The 23,969-nt window shown below is 44.6% G+C and overlaps 1 protein-coding gene across 1 annotated transcript; it reads left to right on the top strand.

Moving 5' to 3' along the window:
- The first annotated feature begins 12,706 nt into the window (after nt 1–12,706).
- Nucleotides 12,707–15,299, top strand: LOC137341468 (putative nuclease HARBI1). The gene is made up of 3 exons (XM_068004571.1): nt 12,707–12,775; nt 13,696–14,418; nt 15,183–15,299. The coding sequence occupies exons 1-3, from the start codon at nt 12,707–12,709 to the stop codon at nt 15,297–15,299; spliced, it is 909 nt and encodes a 302-aa protein (XP_067860672.1).
- The last annotated feature ends 8,670 nt before the right edge of the window (nt 15,300–23,969 follow it).

Here is a 23,969-nt window from a genome sequence, read left to right as displayed (position 1 = left end):
TCAGAGCCTCCGCTATTTCCTCCCTTGCTTCTTTTAACAGCCTTGGATACATTTCATCCGGCCCTGGCAATTTATCTACTTTCAAAGATGCTAATCCCCTTAATAATTCCTCTCTCACTCAGTTTATCCCATCCTATACTTCACACTCCTTCTCCATAACTACAATGTCTGCATCATCCCTCTCCTTTGTGAAGATGCAAAGTATTCATTAAGAACTAAACCAACATCTTCCAACTCCACACGTAGGTTACCTTTTGGGTCTCTAATAGGCCCTACTCTTTCCTTAGTTATCCTCTTGCTCTTAATGTATTTATAAAACATCTTTGGGTTTTCCTTGATTTTACTTGCCAATATTTTTGCATGCCCTCTCTTTGCTTTCCTAATTTCCTTTTTAATTTGACCCCTGCACTTTTTATACTTCTCTAGGCTTTCTGCAGTATTGATTTCTCGGTGTCAGACATAAGCTTTCCTTTTCTGCCTTATCTGACCCTGTATGTTCCTTGACATCAATGGGGGCTCTAGATTTGGCAGCTGCATCCTTTTTCTTTGTGGGAACATGTTTATTCTGAACCCCTTGAATCTTCCCCTTAAATGCCTCCCACTGCTCTGACATTGATTTACCTTCAAGTAGCTGTTTCCAGTCCACTTTTGCTAAATCACTTCTTAGCTTCGTAAAATTGGCCTTTCCCCAATTGAGAACTTTAACTCCTGTTCAATTCTTGTCCTTTTCCATAACTATGCTAAAACACAAGCACCAAAATGCTCTCTCATTGATACTCCTTCCACCTGCCCAGCCTCATTTCCTAAAACTAAATCCAGAACTGCTCCCTCTCTTGTTGGGCTTGCAATGTACTGGCTAAAAACGTTCTCCTGAATGCAATTTAAGAATTTTGCGCCCTCTATACCCTTCACACTGTTTGTGTCCCAGTTAATATTAGGGCAGTTGAAATCCCCTACTATTACTGTCCTACTCTTTTTGCACTTCTCAGAAATTTGCCTAATTGAGGACTAAACATTAGTCAAGCCACCAGCAGAACTCCCATGCTCCACTTTGAGTAGTGCTGTGGGATCTTTTAAGTCCATCCAAAAGATGGCACCTCCACCAGTGCAGCACTCCCTCCATACTGCAATGAAGTGTAAGCCTGGATAATGTGCTGATTCTGGAGTGGAGCTTCTGACTGAGAGTCGAGAGTGAGTGAAGACTGACACCCGAGGAAGAAGGATGGGAACTGGCATTTATCATTTTCTTTATGATGACTTTGCAGTCTATCGCTAAGGCAGCAATAACACATTGCAACATGATTTGCATCGTTGCATTGACTGTTTGGCAAGCAAACAAAAAAGGTTTCCTAAAGATGTCTTAAGTAAAAGTTTAATATTCCTGTCTGCCGTGACACAGGAATGGCGCCTGGATCACAAACAAATAGCTGAGATCATTTTACAGCATTTCAGTCAGTTTCTATCCAGCCTTGGAAAGAAGTTGGGGGTGAAATTAATCTTTGGCAGCAGTGCAAACCAGGCCATAATGAATCGGCAGGCCCGACTTTCTCTCCATCTTGACTTTGTATAAATCCTTCACTAATGTATCTGAGGTTTTCTGTCCTATTAAAGACACATGTCCTTGTAAAATCAAGCAGTTGAAGAGTGTTTTGTTGTAAAGCCTCCAACTTGTTTTACAATAGGTTCAATAAGGAATGCTACAATAATTTCACCTCATAATGTTTATGTTTAATTTTTACGCGTGGCACAAATTTAATATTTACATTATCTATTGGGACAAGCTGTTCGTACGACAAGTAAAATTCCTTATTGGGGGAAAAAAAGTTGGAGGCATTAAGGAAGGACAATAATCAGGATTTTCCACTGTCGCTGAAACCTGGTGCATCCTTGGCAGGGTAGAACCTCTGTCTGCTGCAAAGATGCACCTCTGACCCCCTCAGAGGCTGCGTAGAGGAGCATTAGCAGCAGCCTCTATGCTGCCTTGTAAAGGGGGTTAAAAAAATTCTAAATGTTTAAAAAAAACAGCACCTCAAACAAAGCATGTCTCTGTACTTAAGTTATTTGAGTTTCAAAACATTTTAGGAAACTAGGCAATGTACTTGGCAAAAATAGTCGTTTTAGTCAATCCTTTTTACCTCTGGAGATTTGGGATTCAAATTGAGCTTGGGGAAAAGGGATGATGGCAGCTACAAATTTGAGAAACATGTCAAAAAAGGTCAGGGTAGTTAAGTTATGAAGGATTAGACTGGGTTAGTCTCTATCCACCAGAGTAAACATCAATCCACAGGGCAAAGCTGGCTCAAATTCAACAAACAGATCAGTTTGCACTCAGAGGGTTTCAGGATTCGAAGATGACACACCATCAGTTTAACCCCTGCTTTTTGACATTCGGTTTGGGCTGGTATTTTATCCATTGAGAACATAGAACATAAGAAATAGGAGCAGGAGTATGTCATCCGGCCCCTCGAGCCTGCTCCGCCATTCAACAAGACCATGGCTGATCTTCTACCTCAATGCCATTTTCCTGCACTATCCCCATATCCCTTGATGCCTTTAATATCTAGAAATCTATCGATCTCTGTTTTGAATGTACTCAATGACTGAGCCTCCACAGCCCTCTGGGATAGAGAATTCCAAAGATTCACCACCCTCTGAGTGAAGAAATTTCTCCTCATCTCAGTCCTAAATGGCCTACCCCTTATTCTGAGACTGTGACCCCTGGTTCTAGACTCCCCAGCCAGGGGAAACATCCTCCCTGCATCTACCCTGTCGAGCCCTGTAAGAATTTTGTATGTTTCAATGAGATCACCTCTCATTCTTCTAAATTCTAGAGAATACAGGCCTAGCCTAATAGAATCTATTATTAAGGAGGTTATAGCAGGGCACTTAGAAAATCTCAATGCAATCAGGCAGAGTCAACACGGCTTTGTGAAAGGGAAATCGTGTTTGACTAATTTCTTAGAGTTCTTTGAGAAAGTAACAAGCAACATTGATAAAGGGAATCCTGTGGATGTGGTGTACTTGGATTTCCAGAAGGCATTCGACAAGATGCCACATCAAAGGCTACTACACAAAATAAGAGCTCATGGTGTAGGGGATAACATATTAGCACGGATAAAGGATTGGTTAGCTAACAGGAAACAGAGAGTATGCAAAAATGGGTCATTTTGAGGTTGGCAAGATGTAACGAGTGGAGTGCCACAGGGATCAGTGCTGGGGCCTCAACTATTTACAATCTATATCAATGACTTGGCTGAAGGGACCGAATGTATGGTTGCTAAATTTGCTTATGACACAAAGGTAGGTAGGAAAGTAAGTTGTGGAGAGGACATAAGGAGTCTGCAAAGGGATAAAGATAGGTTAATTGCGTGGGCAAAGATTTGGCAGATGGAGTATAATGTGGGAAAATGTGAACTTGTCCACTTTGGCAGGAGGAATAGAAAAACAGAGAGATTGCAGAACTCTGAGGTACAGAGGAATCTGGGCGTCCTAGCATATGAATCACAAAAAGTTAGTATGCAGGTACAGCAAGTGATTAGGAAGGCAAATGGAATATTGTCATTTATTGCAAGGGGAGTAGAATATAAAAGTAGAGATATTTTGCTACAGTTGTACAGGGCATTGGTAAGACCACATCTCGAATTCTGTCTGCAGATTTGGTCTCCTTATTTAAGAAAGGACTTAATTGCTTTCGAGGAGGTTCAGAGGAGGTTCACTCGACTGATTCCTGGGATGAGGGGTTATCTTATGAGGAAAGGTTGGACAAGTTAGGTCTGTATACATTGGCGTTTAGAAGAATGAGAGGTGATCTTATTGAAACATACAAGATCCTGAGGGGACTTGAAGGGGTAGATGCTGAGAGGATGTTTCCCCTTGTGGGAGACACTAGAACGAGGAACCACAGTTTAAAAATAAGTGGTCTCCCATTACGACGGAGATGAGGAGAATTTTTTTCTCTCAGAGGGTCATGAGTCTGTGGAACTCCCTTCCCCAGAGAGCGGTGGAGGCAGGGTCATTGAATATTTTTAAGGCTGAGTTAGATAGATTCCTGATTAACAAGGGAGACAAAGGTTATAGTAGGTAGACGGGGAAGTAGGGTTGAAGTCACAATCAGATCAGCCATGATCTTATCAAATGGCAGAGCAGGCTCGAGGGGCCGAATGGCCTACTCCTGCTCTTAATTCGTATGTTCGTAATCCCTCCTCATACGACAATCCCGCCATCCCAGGAATCAGTCCAGTGAACCTTCGTTGCACTCGCTCTATGGCAAGTATATCCTTTCTTAGGTAAGGAGACCAAAATTGTGCACAATACTCCAGGTGTGGTCTCACCAAGGCCCTGTATAACTGCAGTAAGACATCTTTACTCCTGTACTCAAATCCTCTTGTAATAAAGGCCAACATATCATTTGCCTTACTAATTGCTTGCTGCACCTGCATGTTAGCTTTCAGTGACTCATGTACAAGGACACCCAGGTCCCTTTGAACATCAATATTTCCCAATCTCTCACTATTTAAAAAATACTCTGCATTTCTGTTTTTCCTAGCAGAGACACTAGCAGAGCCCAAAAATGTCTCCAGCTCTCACTGCACCTGGGCTGGATGTACTGGGTGAATGTGATGTAGAAAATTCTATCCAGCTTAGCACTTTCATCCCTTATTGAAAGACCTTTTCAGGTTTAAAAATATGTACCTTTTCTATTACGTAACAACAAAAATTAAAATTACAGAAAGGTATATGATTCTTCTGTGATTCATAATCTGGGAATATAATGTAGCAAATTGTAATCTTGTCTCACATTGCTAAATAATTGTGATGACTCTCCTGCCAGGATAAATGATCATGGAGAAATTAGAAAAAAATTCGAATGCAAAATTAATTTCGCTCAACATTTGCCAGGTTTACTTAGTGTAACCATGCTGTTATAAATATGTATTTGACCTCTATTAATCATTGACTATGAATTAATATTACATTAAACGGGGAAAATCATATTTCAGAATTATTTTGCATTATGGCTGTAAGGTAACAAACCAGATTGAAAGCTAGACGTTGCAGGAGTCTGCAGATGAAAGTACTTGATAGGTGCCATATGCTTCACAGAAGGAAACTGGCACAGCTCCAGCATTATCTGACAGCAATTGATTGACATCAGCAATTCAGCTGTAAGCTACACAGCATCAGCTGCCACAGGTAGAGCTCATGACGCAAGTCTGCTTCCAATGCCAAGACTGCAGCACTCTCTCATTAACAACACTCGACGCTGATAGATAGAAATAAGAGAGGCATAGGTTTTTGGAGAATGTATGCCACTAAATGATGAAAGCACCGCAGATCACCAGCTCCACAGAGGCTCACTTGATGAAGCATTGTAATAAATTAATTAATAGAAGCAGGATTATCATATCTTGGTGCTAATGTTGGTGCCTGCTTCTAAAAGGTATCGAGGTAATGCTCTGGGTTTCTGTTCACATTTTGTTGTGTAACATTGACCTTAAATGTACAAGTACATCATTTCAACAAGCTCTGTTAAATTTATTTTTATCTTGAAGACGTCAGGTTTTATTGGCAGCAGTGACGTAGTTAGTTAGTCGCTCGGTGCTGCTAGCCTCATATGGTGTCATCTCTGAATGTTCTCCCTCATTGAAATTCACATGATGCTCTCAGTGCGTTCTGATATCGGCTGTTAAGGGTATACAGTTCTACCTGTGTACTTCGCTCATTTGTTTAAATTTATTTCCCAGCATAGCCTTTTTTGTGACTATAGAATTCATGCAAAAAATAATAAAATAAGATCTGTAGTTAAGCGAACGTAATCTGTTTATCTATAAATATTGTAGGATAAACAAAATGTGAAATCCCGCACAACACTCGCATTATGACAGAAATACTGCATTGGTAAAACCCCAGTCTGTAGCCTGTATTTTGTATGTTGGTATTAGTACAGGCGAACATTGCCCCATCATCAATTTTATACACATTGGAGAATTAGATCATGATCTACTGTTTGTCATCTAAGATTTAATCTACAGTGCCTAAGTTGACTGCTGTAAGTTACCCAGTCCAAAAGATACTCATTATTTATCAAACCAAAGTATTCAACAGCAGGACCACACTACAATACTGAGGGGAGTTGCAGCAATGACAAAGATTGAGATGGATAAAGATTATTTGCATACACTGCTTTATCTCGTTACATTTGCAAGGATATGGTCAATGCCATCAAAGGTTAAGTAATGTGATTTTAGCAAAGTTGGTTCTTAAAATACATCAACAGAATCTAATTGTATGCTTCACAATATCTTATGCTTTGCTGGGTTTCACTTAGTAACAGTAGAACAGATGTTAAAGGTTACAGTACAGGTTTAGTGAGTTTAAGCTCAAAGTCTAAATTCATTGCATCACTGATAGCCTTAATGCTGAAGGCCTGTCTCTTGGTAACGTGAGCAGAAAGCTATGTGCCCTCGCCTTGAATAGCAGGTCAGCTGTGGTGTTGGACAGTGTATTCTCCTTGGTGATGCTATGGGGTCATCTCTGGGATATATCTGCACTGACTCATCATTATTGTCTTTTTTAAAGTACTGTCCTTCATTTTAATTTAGTGCAACTGGCTGTATTGTAACTTTCCCTCTTGACTGTCATACTGCACTTTTCTTAGTGCTTAGAAACTTAACTTATTAGAAAAATAAAAATTGCATTTAAATAGTGTCTTATCACATCCTCAGGAGTCCAAAGTGCTTTTCAACTACAGCAGCCAATTTGCACACAGCAAGATTCCCCCTATCAGCAAATCAGTGAATAACCAAATAATTTGTTTTTGGTAGTGTTGGATGAGGGGAATGCTGGCCAGGGCAGCGGAAGATTCCCCTGCTCTTCTTGAATAGTGTCATGGGATCTTTTACACCCACCTGAGCAGGCAGATGGAGACTCTTTATATTCTTAAGTTCCTTTGTGCATTCTCCTAAGGCCATCTAAAACTTCCAGGATCTTTGCCCTGAAGACCCTTATGAATCTTTTTCTGTATCAAAGCTCTCCCTAAACCTTTCACAGTAAGGCGAATGGAATGTAACCTTAAATACCATAAAGAGAATACTATATTAGGTGACTTACCCAATCAAAAGTCAATTTAGTTATATGGACCCCTTTCTAATGCATCATTCATGTACACAGACATGTCCAGAGAAATTGTGACTATCAGTCTTTGAGAACTTTACCAAGATAGTATGTTACATTGATAATAAAGTGGAGAGCACGTATTACACAATCCCGTCAGTCACAATATTTCCTGGTTCCTGATTCTTATTGAAGACTCAAGGCTGCTTGACTGAAAGAATAGGATTAATTTTTTGATTGATCAACACCACCTGGTTTGTATGAAGTGAATTGCCATTTTCTAAGTAATAAAATCATGTAATGGGAAGAATTAACCCCTTCATATTGGATTATTGCAAATGCACCCCTTTGGTTGGACTACAGCTATCTGATAATGTAAAGGACAAAGCTTTTTAAATATTACCAAATTTTAAGTATGAACAATCACAAATGAGTCATGATAAGGTAAATTAATTGCCTTTTGGTAGTTTCAGTCCTGTTCTTTATCATGGGCCCATAGTGCAAAACTGCCCCTAGTTCAGCATTAAATTGGCAATCTCACTGAGAGAGGCCACAGGTGGGTTGATGTGAAAATGGAAAATTGTCACAATGGTCCAGTTGTGTTCTTTTGAGTTGGGTTTGAGGGCGTGTTGATGGAACAGAGTAGACGGAGCTTTGCTCTGCATCCATCTGTGCTTAGCTGACCTGCAAGTGACAACAGTTGCTTGAAATGCGAAGTGCTTATTCTTTAGTGCTAACATCGCTTACTGTGACAAACATAAAATTCATATAAAATTCAGTAAAAAAACAAATGAATTGACTTCTAAGACTGGGGACACATGGCACATTTTAGATAAGACTTAACACAAACATCATGAGCAGGCTTTTCCTCAGGTTGGTAGCTGTGGGTTTACAGCAGGTAGTGGCAGCAGGAAGTATGCTTTTGCCCAAATCCATATTTTATTATTGGCCAAAGTTCACAATCTAAATATTCAAATATTCACCATGTGGATTCAGGGTTACATTTTGCACAGTGGTAACTGGATGCCAGCACTGAATATATAGAGTGGGAAAATATATTCTATTGGAACTGGCACAAGTCAAGACACCTACAACATGAATATATTAATGCTGGGAGAACCCATTAGATCAAAGAACACCGTATGGACTTTCCAGAAACTGTTACAACCAAAGGACGAAAAGCAAACATACTCCATTCTACATATGATGAGTTGGAAAGATATGGAGGAGGAAAGATGGCGTTGGTGAGAAAAATAATCACCTTTCACTTTAATAACTAAAAAATCCTTGCTTATGGCTCCAACTCCATCAAGCTCCCTGATCACACCGTCAGGTTGAAACCAGTGGTGTGTGACCTGGTTCTATTTGATCCTGAGCAGTGTTTTAAGTCCCACATCCAGTTTATCATCAAGATCACTACTTTCATAACATTGCCTGCTTATTCCCTTATCTCATTGCCTCCACTGTTGAAACTGATCCATTCCGTTATCAGCTCAGGATTAATTTCTCAAATGTTCTTCTTACAAGCTCCATCTTTTCAGCTTTCACAAACTTCAACAAATGCAGAGTTCCTATCTCCTTGACCACATGTACTGCTAAATTCCTTCACCTTCTGCTCACTTCCTTCTCCCCCTGTAAAGACACCCTTCTATATGAGAACCACTGTCTAAATGTAAGATCTTATATCATAACTTCTCATAACTTAAGCCCCAATTTTAACATGGAGGTGGGAGGGAAATGCCCACAAAGACACCAGTGTCAGGCCCAGGCTGTTTCAACTCCCAGGCTTCATTTAAATTTATCCATGTTGACTCCTGCCGGAAGCCGACGGGGATGACCGTGCGGGCCGGCAAATGGAAGCGGGAAATTGCCCGGCTGCAAGCTGCTGTCGGGGACCCATGGAAAAACACTACTCGGCACGATGAGTGACGAGTGGGAGGCCCAAGATAATCGCAGTAGGGGGAAGCCCGGGGCAGGGTAGGCCCAAGGAATCCTTTGTAATACTTTGCACTCAACGGTTACTTGTTGCGAGTACCACTGCTGGATCAACTTTTGAATACTGCACTAAAGAAAGAAGGAAGAACTTGCATTTCTATAGCACCTTTCATGACCTCAGGATGTCCCAAAGCGCTTCACAGACAATTAAGTACTTTTGAAGTGTAATCACTGTTGTAATGTAGGAAACGCAGCAGCCAATTTCACAAAACATGGTCCCACAAACAGCAATGTGACCAGATAATCTGTTTTACAGATGTTAGCTGAGGGATAAATATTGGCCAGGACAATGGGGAAAACACCCCTGCTCTTCTTCTACATAGGGCCATGGGATCTTTTATATCCACCTGAGAGGGCACACGGGGCCTTGATTTAACGTCTCATCTGAAAGACAGCACCTCCAACAATGCAGCACTCCACCAGTACTGCACTGAAGTTGTGTTGTATGTGAACTATGCATCCTTTGCAAAAGCAGGACAATAAAATACCATTGCTGCAATTGTGAACATTTTATATTTGAGTATATAAATAAATATTATTGGATAACTACAGTTTTTAACACTATATGATGTAATTACATGCGCATCAAATGGAAGGAATCCAGTCCTGGAGGTAATTCATTTCTTAAGATTCTGGCTGAAATATAAAGGATCAACAAATGGATCAAAACATGCAGGTGGAGATTTCTTCTGTGTGCTGTATGTAACAGAATCATAACCTGTTCATTATAAACAGGTTTATGATTTCATTACACAGCACAGGGAGCAAATCTTCTCCCACAGAGAATCAATAAACAGACACACAGTGACCTTGTGAAGGAGCGATTCTCTTCAATGCTATTCAAACCCACGCACACAAACTACCACACGCAAGAGGGTGAACCAGTTCATAGGGGATAACGTCATAAAAAAAGCTAATGGGATACTGAGTTTTATAGCAAGAGATATAGAATATAAAAGTCAAAATGTAATGGTGCATCTATCTAAAACCATAATTAGACCGCAGTCGAAGTTCTGTGTGCAGCTTTGGACTCCAGACTATAGGATGTTGGGGCAATAGAAAGGGTACAGCATAGATTCACTAGATGCTGCCAGGTATGAGGAAATACAAATGCAAAGAAAGACTTGAAAAATCGGGACTGTTTTTGTTAGGAGATTATAGGGTGATTTGATAGAGAAGTTTAAAATTATGAAAGTATGGAACGGAGTAGATAGAAAAAAACTGTTAAGTGGTTGAAGAGTGTAGAATGAGGGGACATAGATATATGATTAAATGTAAGAGATTAAGAACAGACAGGGGAGAACCTGTTTACATAAAGGGTAATCACCGGCATCTCCACAACATAAAGGGTTGTGAGGATGTGGAATGCGTTACCGGAGTTAGTGATTGAAGCAGAGACCATGTCAACTTTTAAGAAGAAGTTAGATAGGTGGTTGAAGGAAAGGGGGACTAAGAGATTTGGGAATAGGACAGGCACATGGGATTAGGGCTACTGTTGGTGTGGAGGATTAACACCAACATGAACTGGTTGGGCTGAATTGCCTCTTCCAATGTTGTAAAAAGAGACAATAGTTGAACTCAGTTCTTTACTCTTTGTGCTTGGTGTCACCACTGTCTCGACACAAACAAAGAGAATTTGCACTGAGCAGGAGCGCAAAATAGGATTTGCATCCACAGCAAAACATTATCTTCCTTTCAACTAGTGCAAAGAAACTTACATCTGGACATGAGGAAATTTCCTGGTACCCAGCCATCTGCCTGAACAAACAGCCTTCCCTCTTTATGTGACTGCAAAATATGAGCGGAGCAAGTAAGACCCACTCACAGTGTGCAGTTTGATGTCATAAGAAATTTGAGTGAGGGGACTACAACAACAACAACTTGCAATTATATAGCGCCTTTAATGTAGTAAAACGTCTCAAGGCGCTTCACAGGAGCGTAATCAAACAAAATTTGGCAGCGAGCCACATAAGGAGATATTAGGACAGATGACCAAAGGCTTGGTCAAACAGGTAGGTTTTAAGGAGCGCTTTAAAAGAGGAGAGAGAGAGGCAGAGAGGCAGAAGAGAGGTTTGATGAAAAGATATTTAGAAAGGCACTAAAAGAAACCCAGAAGGAAATGCCACCTACCCTACAGGCACACAATTGATCTCATGTACAGAAGGCAAAACGGATTTTCTGGGTGAGAGCCATGTGTCTGTTATCATTCACTTGAATCTTCAAATGTAGAAATTCAGCAAACAGGGAAAATTACAGGATGATATGTGATTTATTCCAAAGAGTTGAATTTTTTTTTTGACCATTCGTGGTCTATTGGAACGAGGGTGCTCAGTGGGCCGAATGGCTTTTTCTCATCGCCTGCTATTCATCTTGGTTCTCTCAGCAGTTTGTAAACTGTTTTGCACACAGAACCAGACAGAAAAATCAGGGCCTTAATAGTATCTGTGAGTTAAACGTGGCACAGCATGATTAAGTGATGGAAATCAGTCACAGTCTATTCTGCACAGTGAATGAAAGTGTAGCATGCAGTGCATCAATTATTTTCACAAGCTACGGTTCAGTTTCCTAAACAACGGTGTAATGTACATCTAATTAGTCTCAGCTTTGCAGAGGTATTTATGGAAGTAACACGTCTTCATGCAAAGCATCATTAGGGGAAATAAGAATTCGAAGCCTGTGTGTTTCTGCACAAGAATCTAAAGAATCCGTGGTGTATGAAGAAAACGCTGAGTTTAGTTTGAAGCAAAATTCAGCTTGAAGGGAAATGTGCTGTAACAAGTTCTTAATGGATTTTATGATATGTGATGAGACTTAACATGTGGCTGAAACATGGAAAGAACAGCAAGGGCATTGAAAATGCACCTACCATACGTCATACAGGGAATTTTGGTACATTAATTTGATACAAAATCTAGAACATCAAGGGGGGAGATTTAACTCCCCAGTACGGGCGGGAGAGGGGAGGAGAGGGGGGTTAAAATTGCAAAAATCGGGAACCCGACACCAACGCGCCGTGAATGCGCCTACTTCCGGTTTAACCGTGACGGGTTTGTGTGCGGATGAGTAACTCGCTTTGGAGAGGCCGATCAGCGATTATAATATGTTAATGAGGGTCCTTTGGTGAGCTTTTGGCAGCGGTTTGAAATTAACGCCGGGTATCCCGGGGCTCGGCAGTAAAACGGAGGCGAGATTAAGTGGCACTTCATGGGGCTGGTTAAAGGTCAGGTGAGCCGACATGAATAAAGGCTCAGTGCTCAGAGCTGCTTTCTCAGTTCCCTCCGGGAAATTGTTTGGTGAGAGTTCCTGTTGCGACGGTCTTATTGGGGGGAATTTTAACCCGCAGGAGCGGGTGGGTTGGGGGCGGATGGGAAGTTAAAATAATACAATTTTCCAGTGCGACCGCAAATCGGCTCCAGTGCGCCCACTTCTGGGGTTAACGGTGGTGTGTTTGGATGTGTGTGAGTAACCTACTCGCGGAGGCAGGTCCATAATTAGTGCAGGAGGGCGGGCACTCATTGCAGCAATTAACCTCATTATCACATGTTAATTAGGTGATTTTAAATTGAATTTAACAGACCTTTGAATTAACGGCTCCAGAATGGGTTTCCCGGGCCACTCCGCGGAATCCCAGCAGGTAAAAGGAGGCGGGAAGGGCCAGATCCATGAGGTGAGGGCCTTTACTGCACTGCTTGTGGGCCCGGAGGAGCAGGAGTGCTTCATCCAGGCCCATCGAGCTCACCTTTCAAACACCCCGCGATTGGCCGACCCTCCACCACCATATCCGACTTCCCCACACCCCTCTGCGATCGCTCCCCATCCCCCTCCTCCCCACACCATCCAAACCCTGAAGATTCCGATCTCTCCCCAGCTGCTTTCCCGCCCAACAGGCAGCGAGCCTGTCGATCTGGCTGGCTGGCGGGCGCGAAACCTGTCGAAAAAGTTATAAAGACGTCCTGTCAAAATGGTCATGCCGTGCGGAAAACCCTTAATTCCGGGATTCCTGCCCAAAAATCCAACCCCCCCTCCCCTCCCCCCCTCCGCTCTCTTCACAGCTCCGAGTAAATATCTAGGCCATTTGGATGTGTACTTGAAGTGTTGTAACCTACAGGGCTACGGACCAAGTGCTGGAAAGTGGGATTAAGCTGGATAGCTCTTTTTCGGCTGGCACGGATGTAATGGGCCAAATGGCCTCCTTCTGTGCCGTAACTTTCTATGATTCTATGATTTGTACAGTATGGAGGTGTTCCCACAGGATGGGTGGCGCCATAGCTGCTTTAGATTGGACATCGGACAAGGAAGACAATCAGCAAGGTTGTGCTGTGGCAGGAGGTGGCCAACAGAGAGGGGAGCAACAGAGGGGTTGAGTGCAGGAGGCACTACCCCCCAACAAGGTCTACAGAGAGGTGCAGCTCCCTTGACCTCTCTGAAGAGCAGTGCTTCCGAAGGTAATTGCTGCATCAGGTGGTCACAGACATCTGCAGCCTCCTAGAAGGAGAGCTACTCCCTACTGGACCTGGAGGCCACGCATTACCAGTCACTGTGAAAGTCACCACCGTCCTCAATTTCCTTGCTTCTGGTTCCTTCCAGGGCGCTACTGGAGACATATGGAGGGTCTCGCAGTTGGCTGCACATAAATGCATAAGGCAGGTGACGGATGGATTGTTTGCCAGAGCTGGGAGGTATGTAAACTTCCCCTGTGATGACAATAGCCAGAATGAGCGGGCACTCAGATTCACGTCTCTGGTAGGTGCACGGTGTCATCGATGGCAATCCGAGCACCACCAGATCAACCAGGAGTATTCGTCAACCGCAAGCGATTTCATTCCATCAATGTTCAGCTGGTGTGTAACCATAAGAAAAGGTTCATGCAGGTCTGCGCCAGATTCCCTGGGAGATGCGTTCATACTGCGGCAGTCCAACAACCCCGACCTGTTCGTACCTGGAACCAGCCTTGAGGGGTGGCTGCTAGGCGACAAAGGATACCCCCTTCAAACCTGGCTGATGACAGCTCTGAGGAACCCCACCAATGAACACCAACAGCGCTATGACGACAGCCATGTAACAGCCAGGTGTGTCATCGAGCAAGCCATCAGCATGCTCAAGGTGCACTTCAGGTGCCTGGACAGGACTGGAGGCTCCCTTCAGTACTCACCAGTGGAGGTCTCTAGGATAATCGCGGTTTGCTGCGTTCTGCACAACATGGCGAAGCAGCGAGGACTAGAGGTGGAGAAGGAACAAGCCGCTCAGTACTCCTCATCTGATGAGGATTCCAATGGAGAGGAAGAGGAGGATGAGGAAGATGAAGATGTGGTACCCAACGCCAGACCAGCTGCTCACATTGCTGCTCGAGATGCCAGGGATGCCTTGAAAGCTCAAAATTGTAAACAATTTTACAACACCAAGTTATAGTCCAGCAATTTTATTTTAAATTCACAAGCTTTCGGAGGCTACCTCCTTCCTCAGGTGAACGATGCGGAAATGAAGTCCTCGAAATGAAGTCGCATTTATAATTCACAGAACAATTATAAATGCGACTTCATTTCGAGGACTTCATTTCCGCATCGTTCACCTGAGGAAGGAGGTAGCCTCCGAAAGCTTGTGAATTTAAAATAAAATTGCTGGACTGTAACTTGGTGTTGTAAAATTGTTTACAATTGTCAACCCCAGTCCATCACCGGCATCTCCACATCTTGAAAGCTCAAAGGTTCAGTTAGTCGCTCAAACTGGACCTAAGTAACTATCACATCCCCTGCCCCCTCCCTTCACCACCCCCACTGATACAAAGCAGTCCTGTAACCAACCACTCTCCCATTACACATCCACCAATTGGTCTTAGTCAATTCATGTCTTTATATTCATCACCAAGCAACTGGAAACCCAGGTTGACACTCACCAGGCAGGAACGGGGAACATGGAGAAATGGTGCAAATTAATACATTTTATGTGAGTTAATAAATTAAAGATACTTATAAAACATTTTCACTAACACCCATGTGCATATTCTTGATGAACTACAAAGCTTTTCTTTTTCTTTCCCTACCGCACCTACATGGTGCAAACACCTGTGGTTTCAGCAGAGGTCCAGGCCGGCTGCTCTGATCATTGCCCTGACTGCTGAGATGCTCGCGGCTGACGACCTCTGGGTGTTGAAGCGCAAGAGGGCCCCGCCAAAGACTTCCACCTGTGCCTGAGCAGGAGCAGACTGGACCATCGGGAGAGGAGGCAGCATGTCAGGTACTGGTTGGGGGGCGGGGGGGCGGGGGGCAGGGGGTGAGATATGGAGGACACTTTGAGAGGAGTTCCCACTTCCATATCCCCGATCACCATACCCCCTCTCCTGAGTCAGCGGCATATCACTCCTGCTTCTCTGCGGGAGATCAGCTTAGAGCAGGTTAAAGGTGCTTTGGAAGGCCACGGCTAAGGGATCTGTCATCCTTTTTAAGATGGCAGAAATGTTGGCATCCATAGTTTGCAGGGCCACCGTCAGGGTCTGCATGGACTGATTAGTGTTCCACAGAGGAGGCCAGTCTCTCAATGGAAGACATCCTCACAATTGCCTGCGACATCAAACCACAAATGTTTGAGCTGGACTCCTCCATCCTCTCTGATATTGTGTGCCTGGCAGGATTGCCAGTACCTCGCACAGTTTGCAGTTGACCCACTATCACTCTCCTTTTCGTCGATGGCCCCCAGGGTTCAGCATCTGTGTCCAGCTGAGCAGAGCTTGGAGAGGAGTGCGCCCACCGACACGGACTCTCCGCAGCTGTCCCTGCCACCACTCTCTGCTCATGCTCACTTGTGACGTGTGATTCACCAAGTGACATCCCACTTAATTGTCTAACAGGACCAACCAAAGTGTGCGCATCTGCGCAGGTGCCTGGTTTGTATGTGTCCTGTAACATTGCACACTCAGCAGGAATCAGCTCCTCTAAGGAATGCTTGTCTGCAAAGGACCATGGGCTGCTGTTCTTCGTATGACAGCCCTGGAGGAGAGAAGGGACGGATATGATTTAGTCATGGGAATGTACAAATGTTGAATTGCACATGATTAAGGTGATCATATTTCATGCAGTGCTGAATTCAAGTCAACATGACTTAGTCTTGTATGAGTTGTGGTTTGGAGACATTTAATTCTGTTACCGGGCAGTGGTGTAGTCCGAGTCTCGCCACCTCAGGTGTTCAAGGGCGCTGACATGCCGCCTATCTCCAGGGTCTCCTGCTCTGCATTTGTGAGCTCATGATCTGTGGCAGTCCGCCTCTGGTCGTCTCCCTCGCTCTTGTATTTTGGCCTCTTTTCTCCTGCAAGGTGGCATGATAGACCCATGGGTGTCTGTAAGGCATGTGTTCATTCGATGGATGCAGTGCATTTGGTGAGGGTGACTATCAGGCTGATGAATCACGAGTGGCACTGGCATGTATTTGAGACATGTGCTGAGAATCGGGGCGCTGACTGAGGTGGTATCACAGTACATAAGGATTGGGGTGAGTGGCAGTGGTGGATGGAGGAAGGGAGAGGTGAGGAAGTACATTGAAACAGAGTGATGGGCGTTGCTGAAACTTAAATGGGTATGAGGTGTGATGTGATGGAATACGCTTGACAAGACAGAGTGAGGGGAGGAGGTGCACTACAGGATGTAGGTGAATCTGTAACTGTGCTCACCTTTCCTGATCTGGTTAGGTCATTGAAATGCTTCTGTACTAGATCCACGTCCTCAGCACAACACTCCCACTGCTCACTTCTTTAGCCACCTCTAACCACACCTTCTTCGTTATGGCAGTTGTTTATTTTCCCATTACATGGCAACAGGACCTCCTTCCTCACCCTTATTGCACCCAGCAATAGGTCAAGGGACACCTCATTAAAGTGGGGCACGGCCTTTGCCCTTCCTGATTCCATTTCTACTTCTATTTATCTCATCCAGTTCACCCAACCCGTCCAAATTCCATCTGTGCATTGTGCAAATGTCAAAGTGAAATCATGTCATGCGTGTCCGCATCACACCCGCTTACGCGCACTGGAGACGCGAAACCCAGACGTAAAATTAGAATGAGGCATCCATGTTGAAATCGGACATTCACACGCATCCCATGATCTTCCACGTTTCGAGCCTGACATCGCCCCCACCCCCTCTTAGATCCCGGCTCTGCGTTAATATCGACCCCAAGGGGTCGTGTAAAGAGAACTTTGCTCCACTAAACATTGAGTGCAACTGTAAAGGGAACTCTGCAACTGACCATATGATAGTTAAACTAGAAGTATCTGACTTTGCCTCTAGGTGCCAAAAGTGGGGGGCACAAGTTCCAGTCCCCAGCGCCTTAACTATAATTATTGGAAAACATGGCTATTTTTCGGGCCCGAATCAAAATCACAAATGGCATCCTCTGACTGTGGTGCACTATTGCTTCTTATCCTTCTTAAACTCTCTGCAGTCTTTGACAGGGTTGACCATACCATCCTCCTCCAACATCTCTCTTCCGTTGTCCACCTCAGTGAGACTCCTTTCGCTTGGTTTCAATCTTACCTATCCAATTGTTAGGTAAAATATCCAGAGCATCTCAGTAATTCAGCAGGGCTTCTCTGCCCGCCCTTGCATTGTTACCTCCAGAGCCCACCCCCCCTGCAAGGATCTATCCTTTGCCCTCTCCTCATCCTCGTCTACATGCTGCCCATCGGTGACATCATCTGAAGCCATTGGGTCAGCTTTCACGTGTACGCTGGCCTCACCCAGCTCTACCACTCCACCAGCTGTCTCGACCCCCTCCACTGCCTTTGTGTTGTCAGATTGCTTGTCCAAAATCCAGCCCTGGATGAGCTGCAATTTTCTCCAGCTAAACATTGGGAAGACTGAAGGCATCATTTTCAGCCCCTGCCACAAACTCCGTACCATTCCATCCTCCTCCCTGGACACAGTCTCAGGTTGAACCAGACTGTTTGCAATCCCTCCATTAAAAAGACCGCCAACTTCCACATCCGTAATATCACCCTCCATAACATCACCCTTTTCTCCTCCGCTGAAGCCCATTTGCTGCCAAACCCCTCATCCATACTTTTTTCACCCTGCAGGCTTGACTATTCTGATGCTCTCCTGGGGGAACCTGAGCTTCCTAAGACACCGCTGCTCTGTCATGCCCAGTTAGCTGGCTCCATTGCTGTAGACCTTCTGTCTGGAGGAGTGCCTGTTGTGACTTGTGAGGTTTCAATGTCCTCTGGGCTCCTGAACCTTCCACTTCTCCTCCCAACACCAAGGTACTCCCAGCAACGGCTGTTACGCCCTTGCTCTTGGTCATAAAACTTCTGCAGTATTCACTACTCTCTGTTACTCTCAGCTGTTCACCTTCATTCTCCTCACTAATGCCTAGAGTTAGATATTACTTTTGACATGTTTCCGCAGCTGCGGTATGGTGAACAATTTCTTCATTAATGACGTTAAACAAGGCCTTAGTTGGCCTTTTTATTAAAACTTTTTGCTCGCACTATTCATAGGTAGGAATGCTCACATCAGTGATAAGCACAAATGCATTATTAGCAACTTTCTTCTGCCATTCAGACTAAATTTTCTGTTCATTCATAGTCAATGGGCTAGCTTGATTTATGTCTACATTTTTGCTCAGATTTGGGAAGAGAAGAATATCGGCCCCAAGGTAAGTGAAAGGTTTTAAACTTAATGGGGTAAATTTTAACAGAGAGCCAGGAAGAAGGCGAGGGTGAGTTCCTGACGGGAAACACGAAAGTACGGGTTTCGATTTTGACGCAAGGACGTCTTACATTTTTTTCTGTACGTTTCCGGCCCGACAGGCCAGTCAGATTGACAGGCTGGCTGTCAGTCAGACGGGAGAGCAGCCAAGGAGCGGATGCCAACAGGAAAGTCTTAGATGGGGAGGGGAGGAGGTCGGTCATCGGTGGGGGGGTGGTGTTCAGGGTCGAAGGTCATAGGGGGACTTCGGGGGTCACTGGGTGGGGTCGGTCATCGAGGGGCGGCATCAGGGTTGGCGGTCATTGTGGGGGTCATCAGGGGCTCAGTCATGGGGGTCGGTCATCGGGGGGTCGGGGGTCATCGGGGATCAGGGGGTCATCAGGGGGTCGATCATTGGGGAGTCATCGAGGTCTGGGGTAATCGGAGGGCCATCACGGGCTCAGTCATGGGAGAGTCAGACATCGGGGGGTCAGAGATCGTGGCGGGGGTCGGAGATCATGGGGGGATTGGACATGGGGAGGGGGTCGGCCGATCGTGTATGTGGGATCGCGACAGGTAGGCTTGTTGGGCCTGGAGGAAACACTCCTGCTTCTCCTGGCCCACAAGTTGTGGTATAAAGGGACTTACCTGTTGATCTGGGCCTTCTCGCCTCCTCTTACGTGGCGTGAAGCAGAAGGCACGCGATTCCCGGCCCACAGGAGTTAAAATAAAAAACCTGTCAAAATGGAGGCCCGTGGCCTCCTTAAATGATTTTACTGACCGACCCATCTCTTGAGAGCTGATTGGTCATCACCCCTCGACCCGCCTGCATTAAAACCGGAAGTGGACGGGTTGGAGGCGGGTTGGGGTTGGGTTTTACTTTTTTACGATTTTTATCTTCCCACCCACCCCAACCCACCCGTTCATGGGGTTAAAATTTACTCCATTATTTCTGGGAAATTGGTTAGGAAGATAGCAAAGGATGAAATAGAAAAATAAGTAAACTTAAAGGTGAACAAATAAGAATTGAAGGACAGGAAAAGAGATGATGGGGCAAGTAAACATAGGAACATAGGAAATATAGGAACATAGGAACAGGAGTAGGCCATTTAGCCCCTGGAGACTGTTCCGCCATTCAATGAGATCATGGCTGACCTGTGACCTAACCTCATCTACCTGCCTTAGCCCCATATCCCTAAGTACCTTTGTAATTATTTAAAGTGCCTATTTTCTATAATTTTAGTTAAAATTCAGTTTGTGTACATTTTAGTTCTGAGTGATAAATGATGTGATAATAAAGATATTCATAAAAGTGAGAGAAGCTTTATTTATGTGGTGTCATTCTCAGTGTTGAGCACAGTGTGAGCTGTGAGCTGAAAACTGACTGAACTAGAGAGACAGGAATTTTCCTGACTGCATCCTCAGGGCAAAATGATAATTCACTTTATCAAAGAGGCGTTTTGAAAAGATCTTCTTCTCAAACTTACGTGCAATGTGCAATTCATTGAGCTGTGTGGGACTGTCACGAGCAGACCTGTTCCTCCTTCCTTGATTACTCCCATAAATCTGTCACACTCAGGACCCTTCACAGCAATAATGTCACAGAAAGGTGGAATAAGTTAAGGGGGCAGGAATAGTGAATAATGTTTGACAGCAGGCATACTCTAAATGTTTCGTTTTAGTAAATCACTGGTCCTTCTCCCATGGAATTGTGCACAGGGAATCAAGATCATATGTAGTCTTCAACTGAAGTGGGATTAGAGGGTGGAGCATAATTGGACCAAAGTATACAGGTGTAATTCAGTCCCTATTTTATAGTCATATATTTTGACTGTATTTTTATTTAAGACTTTGATTAATCTACCATGGTGCTGCATCTTGATCATGATCCCTTATAGGTCACCAAAATCAGGCTAATGGGCCTGTAATTTCTTGGTTCTGCCTTGCTGCCCTTTTTCAATATTGGCACCACATGAACCTTCCCTCCAGTCCATGGGAACAATCCTAGCAAGCTGTTAAATATATAAGCATGGGGCTCACTAAGTACAGCTCCCATTTCTTTATTTGAAATCACAAGCTTTCGGAGGCTTCCTCTTTCGTCAGGTGACCTGACGAAGGAGGAAAGCTCCGAAAGCTTGTGATTTCAAATAAAGCTGTTGGACTATAACCTGGTGTTGTAAGATTGTTTACATTTGTCCACCCCAGTCCATCACCGGCATCTCCACATCATGCCCATTTCTTTAAGTACCTCACACCATGTGTGGCCATTGGAAAATCAGGAGCAGCACACCTGTGATTTTCCTAAGCATGCATGTGGCGTATGAGGCACCTCACATGAGCACTCGGATTATCTACCCGATCAATTCATCGTTTCAAAACAAATTCAAACAGCAGATATACAATGGGAAACTGTTAGGAGATTTTCTTTTACTCCCAGATTAAAACTAAGAGCTCTTATCTTTTCCCATTGTGTATCCTTTTCTATTTTAATTTCACTCATTAAATCATTGTATTACAAAGGAATGAAATTACAATTTGTGCCTGTGGAATAAAAGGTTTTCAAATCTTTTTTATTTAATGTTTGACATATTTCAAACACCATTATCTTCCACAATTTAACACATAGCCAGGAATTCAATTAAACGACCCATGAGGAAGTATCCTGAATAAACATTTGAAAATGTGGAACATTTAAACTAACCACAGGCACTTTTACGCACCATTATTTTTGGACACCAGTTCACTTATTTCGGCCTGAAAACTTGTGTTGCAATAACTACATCTTGATATTTGCATAGATAGAAACATTTGCAAGAACTGATGCTGCCTGTGTCCTTACCTGCTATGTCCAGCAGAATCGTCTTATATTCGCAGTATGTAAATTGCTAGTGCCTAGATTGAAACCATTTTTTTTGCTATTGGACATAAAATCCATGCTAGCAAAGAGGTTTTGTTTACAGAACTTTCTTCAGGAGAGAAAAAAAAAATCACAAAACAGATGATAAGCAGAAGGTCTTAGCTTGAAAGGAAAACAACGCAAAGTGAATTCAAATGCAACGTTGGCCATGTCACACGTGGCATGGTAACAGATGCCATGGTAGCAGATACCAAAAGTCAGTTTTAAATGAGCACATTAAACTTTAAAGCAATGTAAGAAATATGATTTCTAAACCAAATCATAATTATGTATCCCATCCCGCAAAGCTTCAGACACTTGGCTAAAAAGCGAAGTGCAAGACACATTGAAGGCCAACTGTCAGAAACAGATAACAAAAACGTCCCAAGGCATAATCAAAGACTCATGACCTGAACACAGACTAATCCTGTTGTGTTAATTGCAGGAGCTTTGTTCAGTTAATTAGGTAACCTTCGTGATTGACATATACAGAATGAGACATCTTAAACGTCTGCATCCGAACAATCCAAATACGATTGATGATGTGGAGATGCCGGTGATGGACTGGGGTTGACAAATGTAAACAATCTTACAACACCAGGTTATAGTCCAACAATTTTATTTGAAAATCACAAGCTTTCGGAGGCTTCCTCCTTCCTCAGGTGAATGTGGAAAATACATTCACTTGAGGAAGGAGGAAGCCTCCGAAAGCTTGTGATTTTCAAATAAAATTGTTGGACTATAACTTGGTGTTGTAAGATTGTTTACATAAGATTGATAGAATGGACAACAGCTAACACCATAGAATGGATAAAGATGTCTGGAACAATGGGCACCCTGGGGGGAAGATGTCCAGGACAGATGACATCGTGGGCCAATGTCGTTAAGCTATGAAAAGCAAATATGCTTCAGAAAGATATATAAACTGAGACACTGGGCTCAATTTTAAACTTAAATTGCGGGTGTGTTGGGGCCGGGGGGGGGGGGCTGCGGAATTTGCAGAAATGCAGAGCGGGTTCGGAAGCCGGCTCCAACCCGCCGACTTCCGAGTTTCCCACAGACGCACCTGTGCGCGCGGGCGTCCCGAATCCCGAAGTCCCGCCGGCAATTAAAGCCTGCGGGATGATAGTCGAGGAACCAAATGTACCTCATTGAGGTACTAAAGGCACTTTACTTGTGACACATCAGGTAGTTAGAACGATTTTTAACTTACCTGGGCGGCTTGCCCACCGCTTCTGATTCATGCCTGGTGAAACCAGATGGGAAGGGCCGGATCAGGCAAAAATAAATGAAATAAATTAAATAACAAACCATTGCACAAAGTTAAAACAAAATATCAACCTACCTTTCCACCCTGCTCCGATGTCCGATGTCTCCCTCTCTGATCTCCCCCACTTCCCCCCGATCTCCCCCTCTTCCCCTGCCGATGTTCCCCCTGATCTCCCCCTCTTCCCCCTCCAATGTCCCCTGACCTTCCCCTCTCACCCCATCCCCCCCGATCTTCCCCTCTTCCCTCTGATATTCCCCTCTCCCCCCCGATCTTCTCCTCTCCCCCATGATCTTCCCCTCTCCCCCCGATCTTCCCCTCTCCCCCTGATCTTCTCCTCTCCCCCCGATCTTCCCCTCTCCCCCGATCTTCCGCTCTCCCCCCTCGATCTTCCCCTCTCCCCCCCGATCTTCCCCTCCCCCCCGATCTTTCCCTCTCCCCCCCGATCTTCTCCTCTCCCCCCGATCTTCCCCTCTCCCCCCCGATCTTCCCCTCTCCCCCCCCGATCTTCCCCTCTCCCCCTCCGATCTTCCCCTCTCCCCCCCGATCTTCCCCTCTCCCCCCGATCTTCCCCTGTCCCCCCCCGATCTTCCCCTCTCCCCCCTGATCTTCCCCTCTCCCCCCCCCGATCTTCCCCTCTCCCCCCCCGAACATCCCCTCTCCCCCCCCCGATCTTCCCCTCTCCCCCCTGATCTTCCCCTCTCTCCCCCCCGATCTTCCCCTCTCCCCCCCAATCTTCCACTCTCCCCACCCCCCCCAATCTTCCATTCCAGCCCCAGATGACGTCTCTCTCTCTTACTCTACCCCTCTCCCCCTCGGCGTTGCAGCTCCTGTTGGCAGTCGGCCTGTCAATCAGGCTGGCTGCCGGGCGCGAAACCCGGAAAGAATTTTAATCACCATCAATGACATTGCGATCGCGTCGGAAACGGTAAGTTTTTTTTAATTCGGGTTTGCCACGCGCATCTTCACCGCCCCCCCACCACTGCTGACCCGCCACCATTTCAAAATTGAGCCCACTGTCCCA

Source organism: Heptranchias perlo, chromosome 24 (genome assembly GCF_035084215.1).
Source record: "Heptranchias perlo isolate sHepPer1 chromosome 24, sHepPer1.hap1, whole genome shotgun sequence".
In the NCBI taxonomy this organism is placed as follows: Eukaryota; Metazoa; Chordata; class Chondrichthyes; order Hexanchiformes; family Hexanchidae; genus Heptranchias; species Heptranchias perlo.
This window is presented reverse-complemented; position numbering and strand designations above follow the sequence as displayed.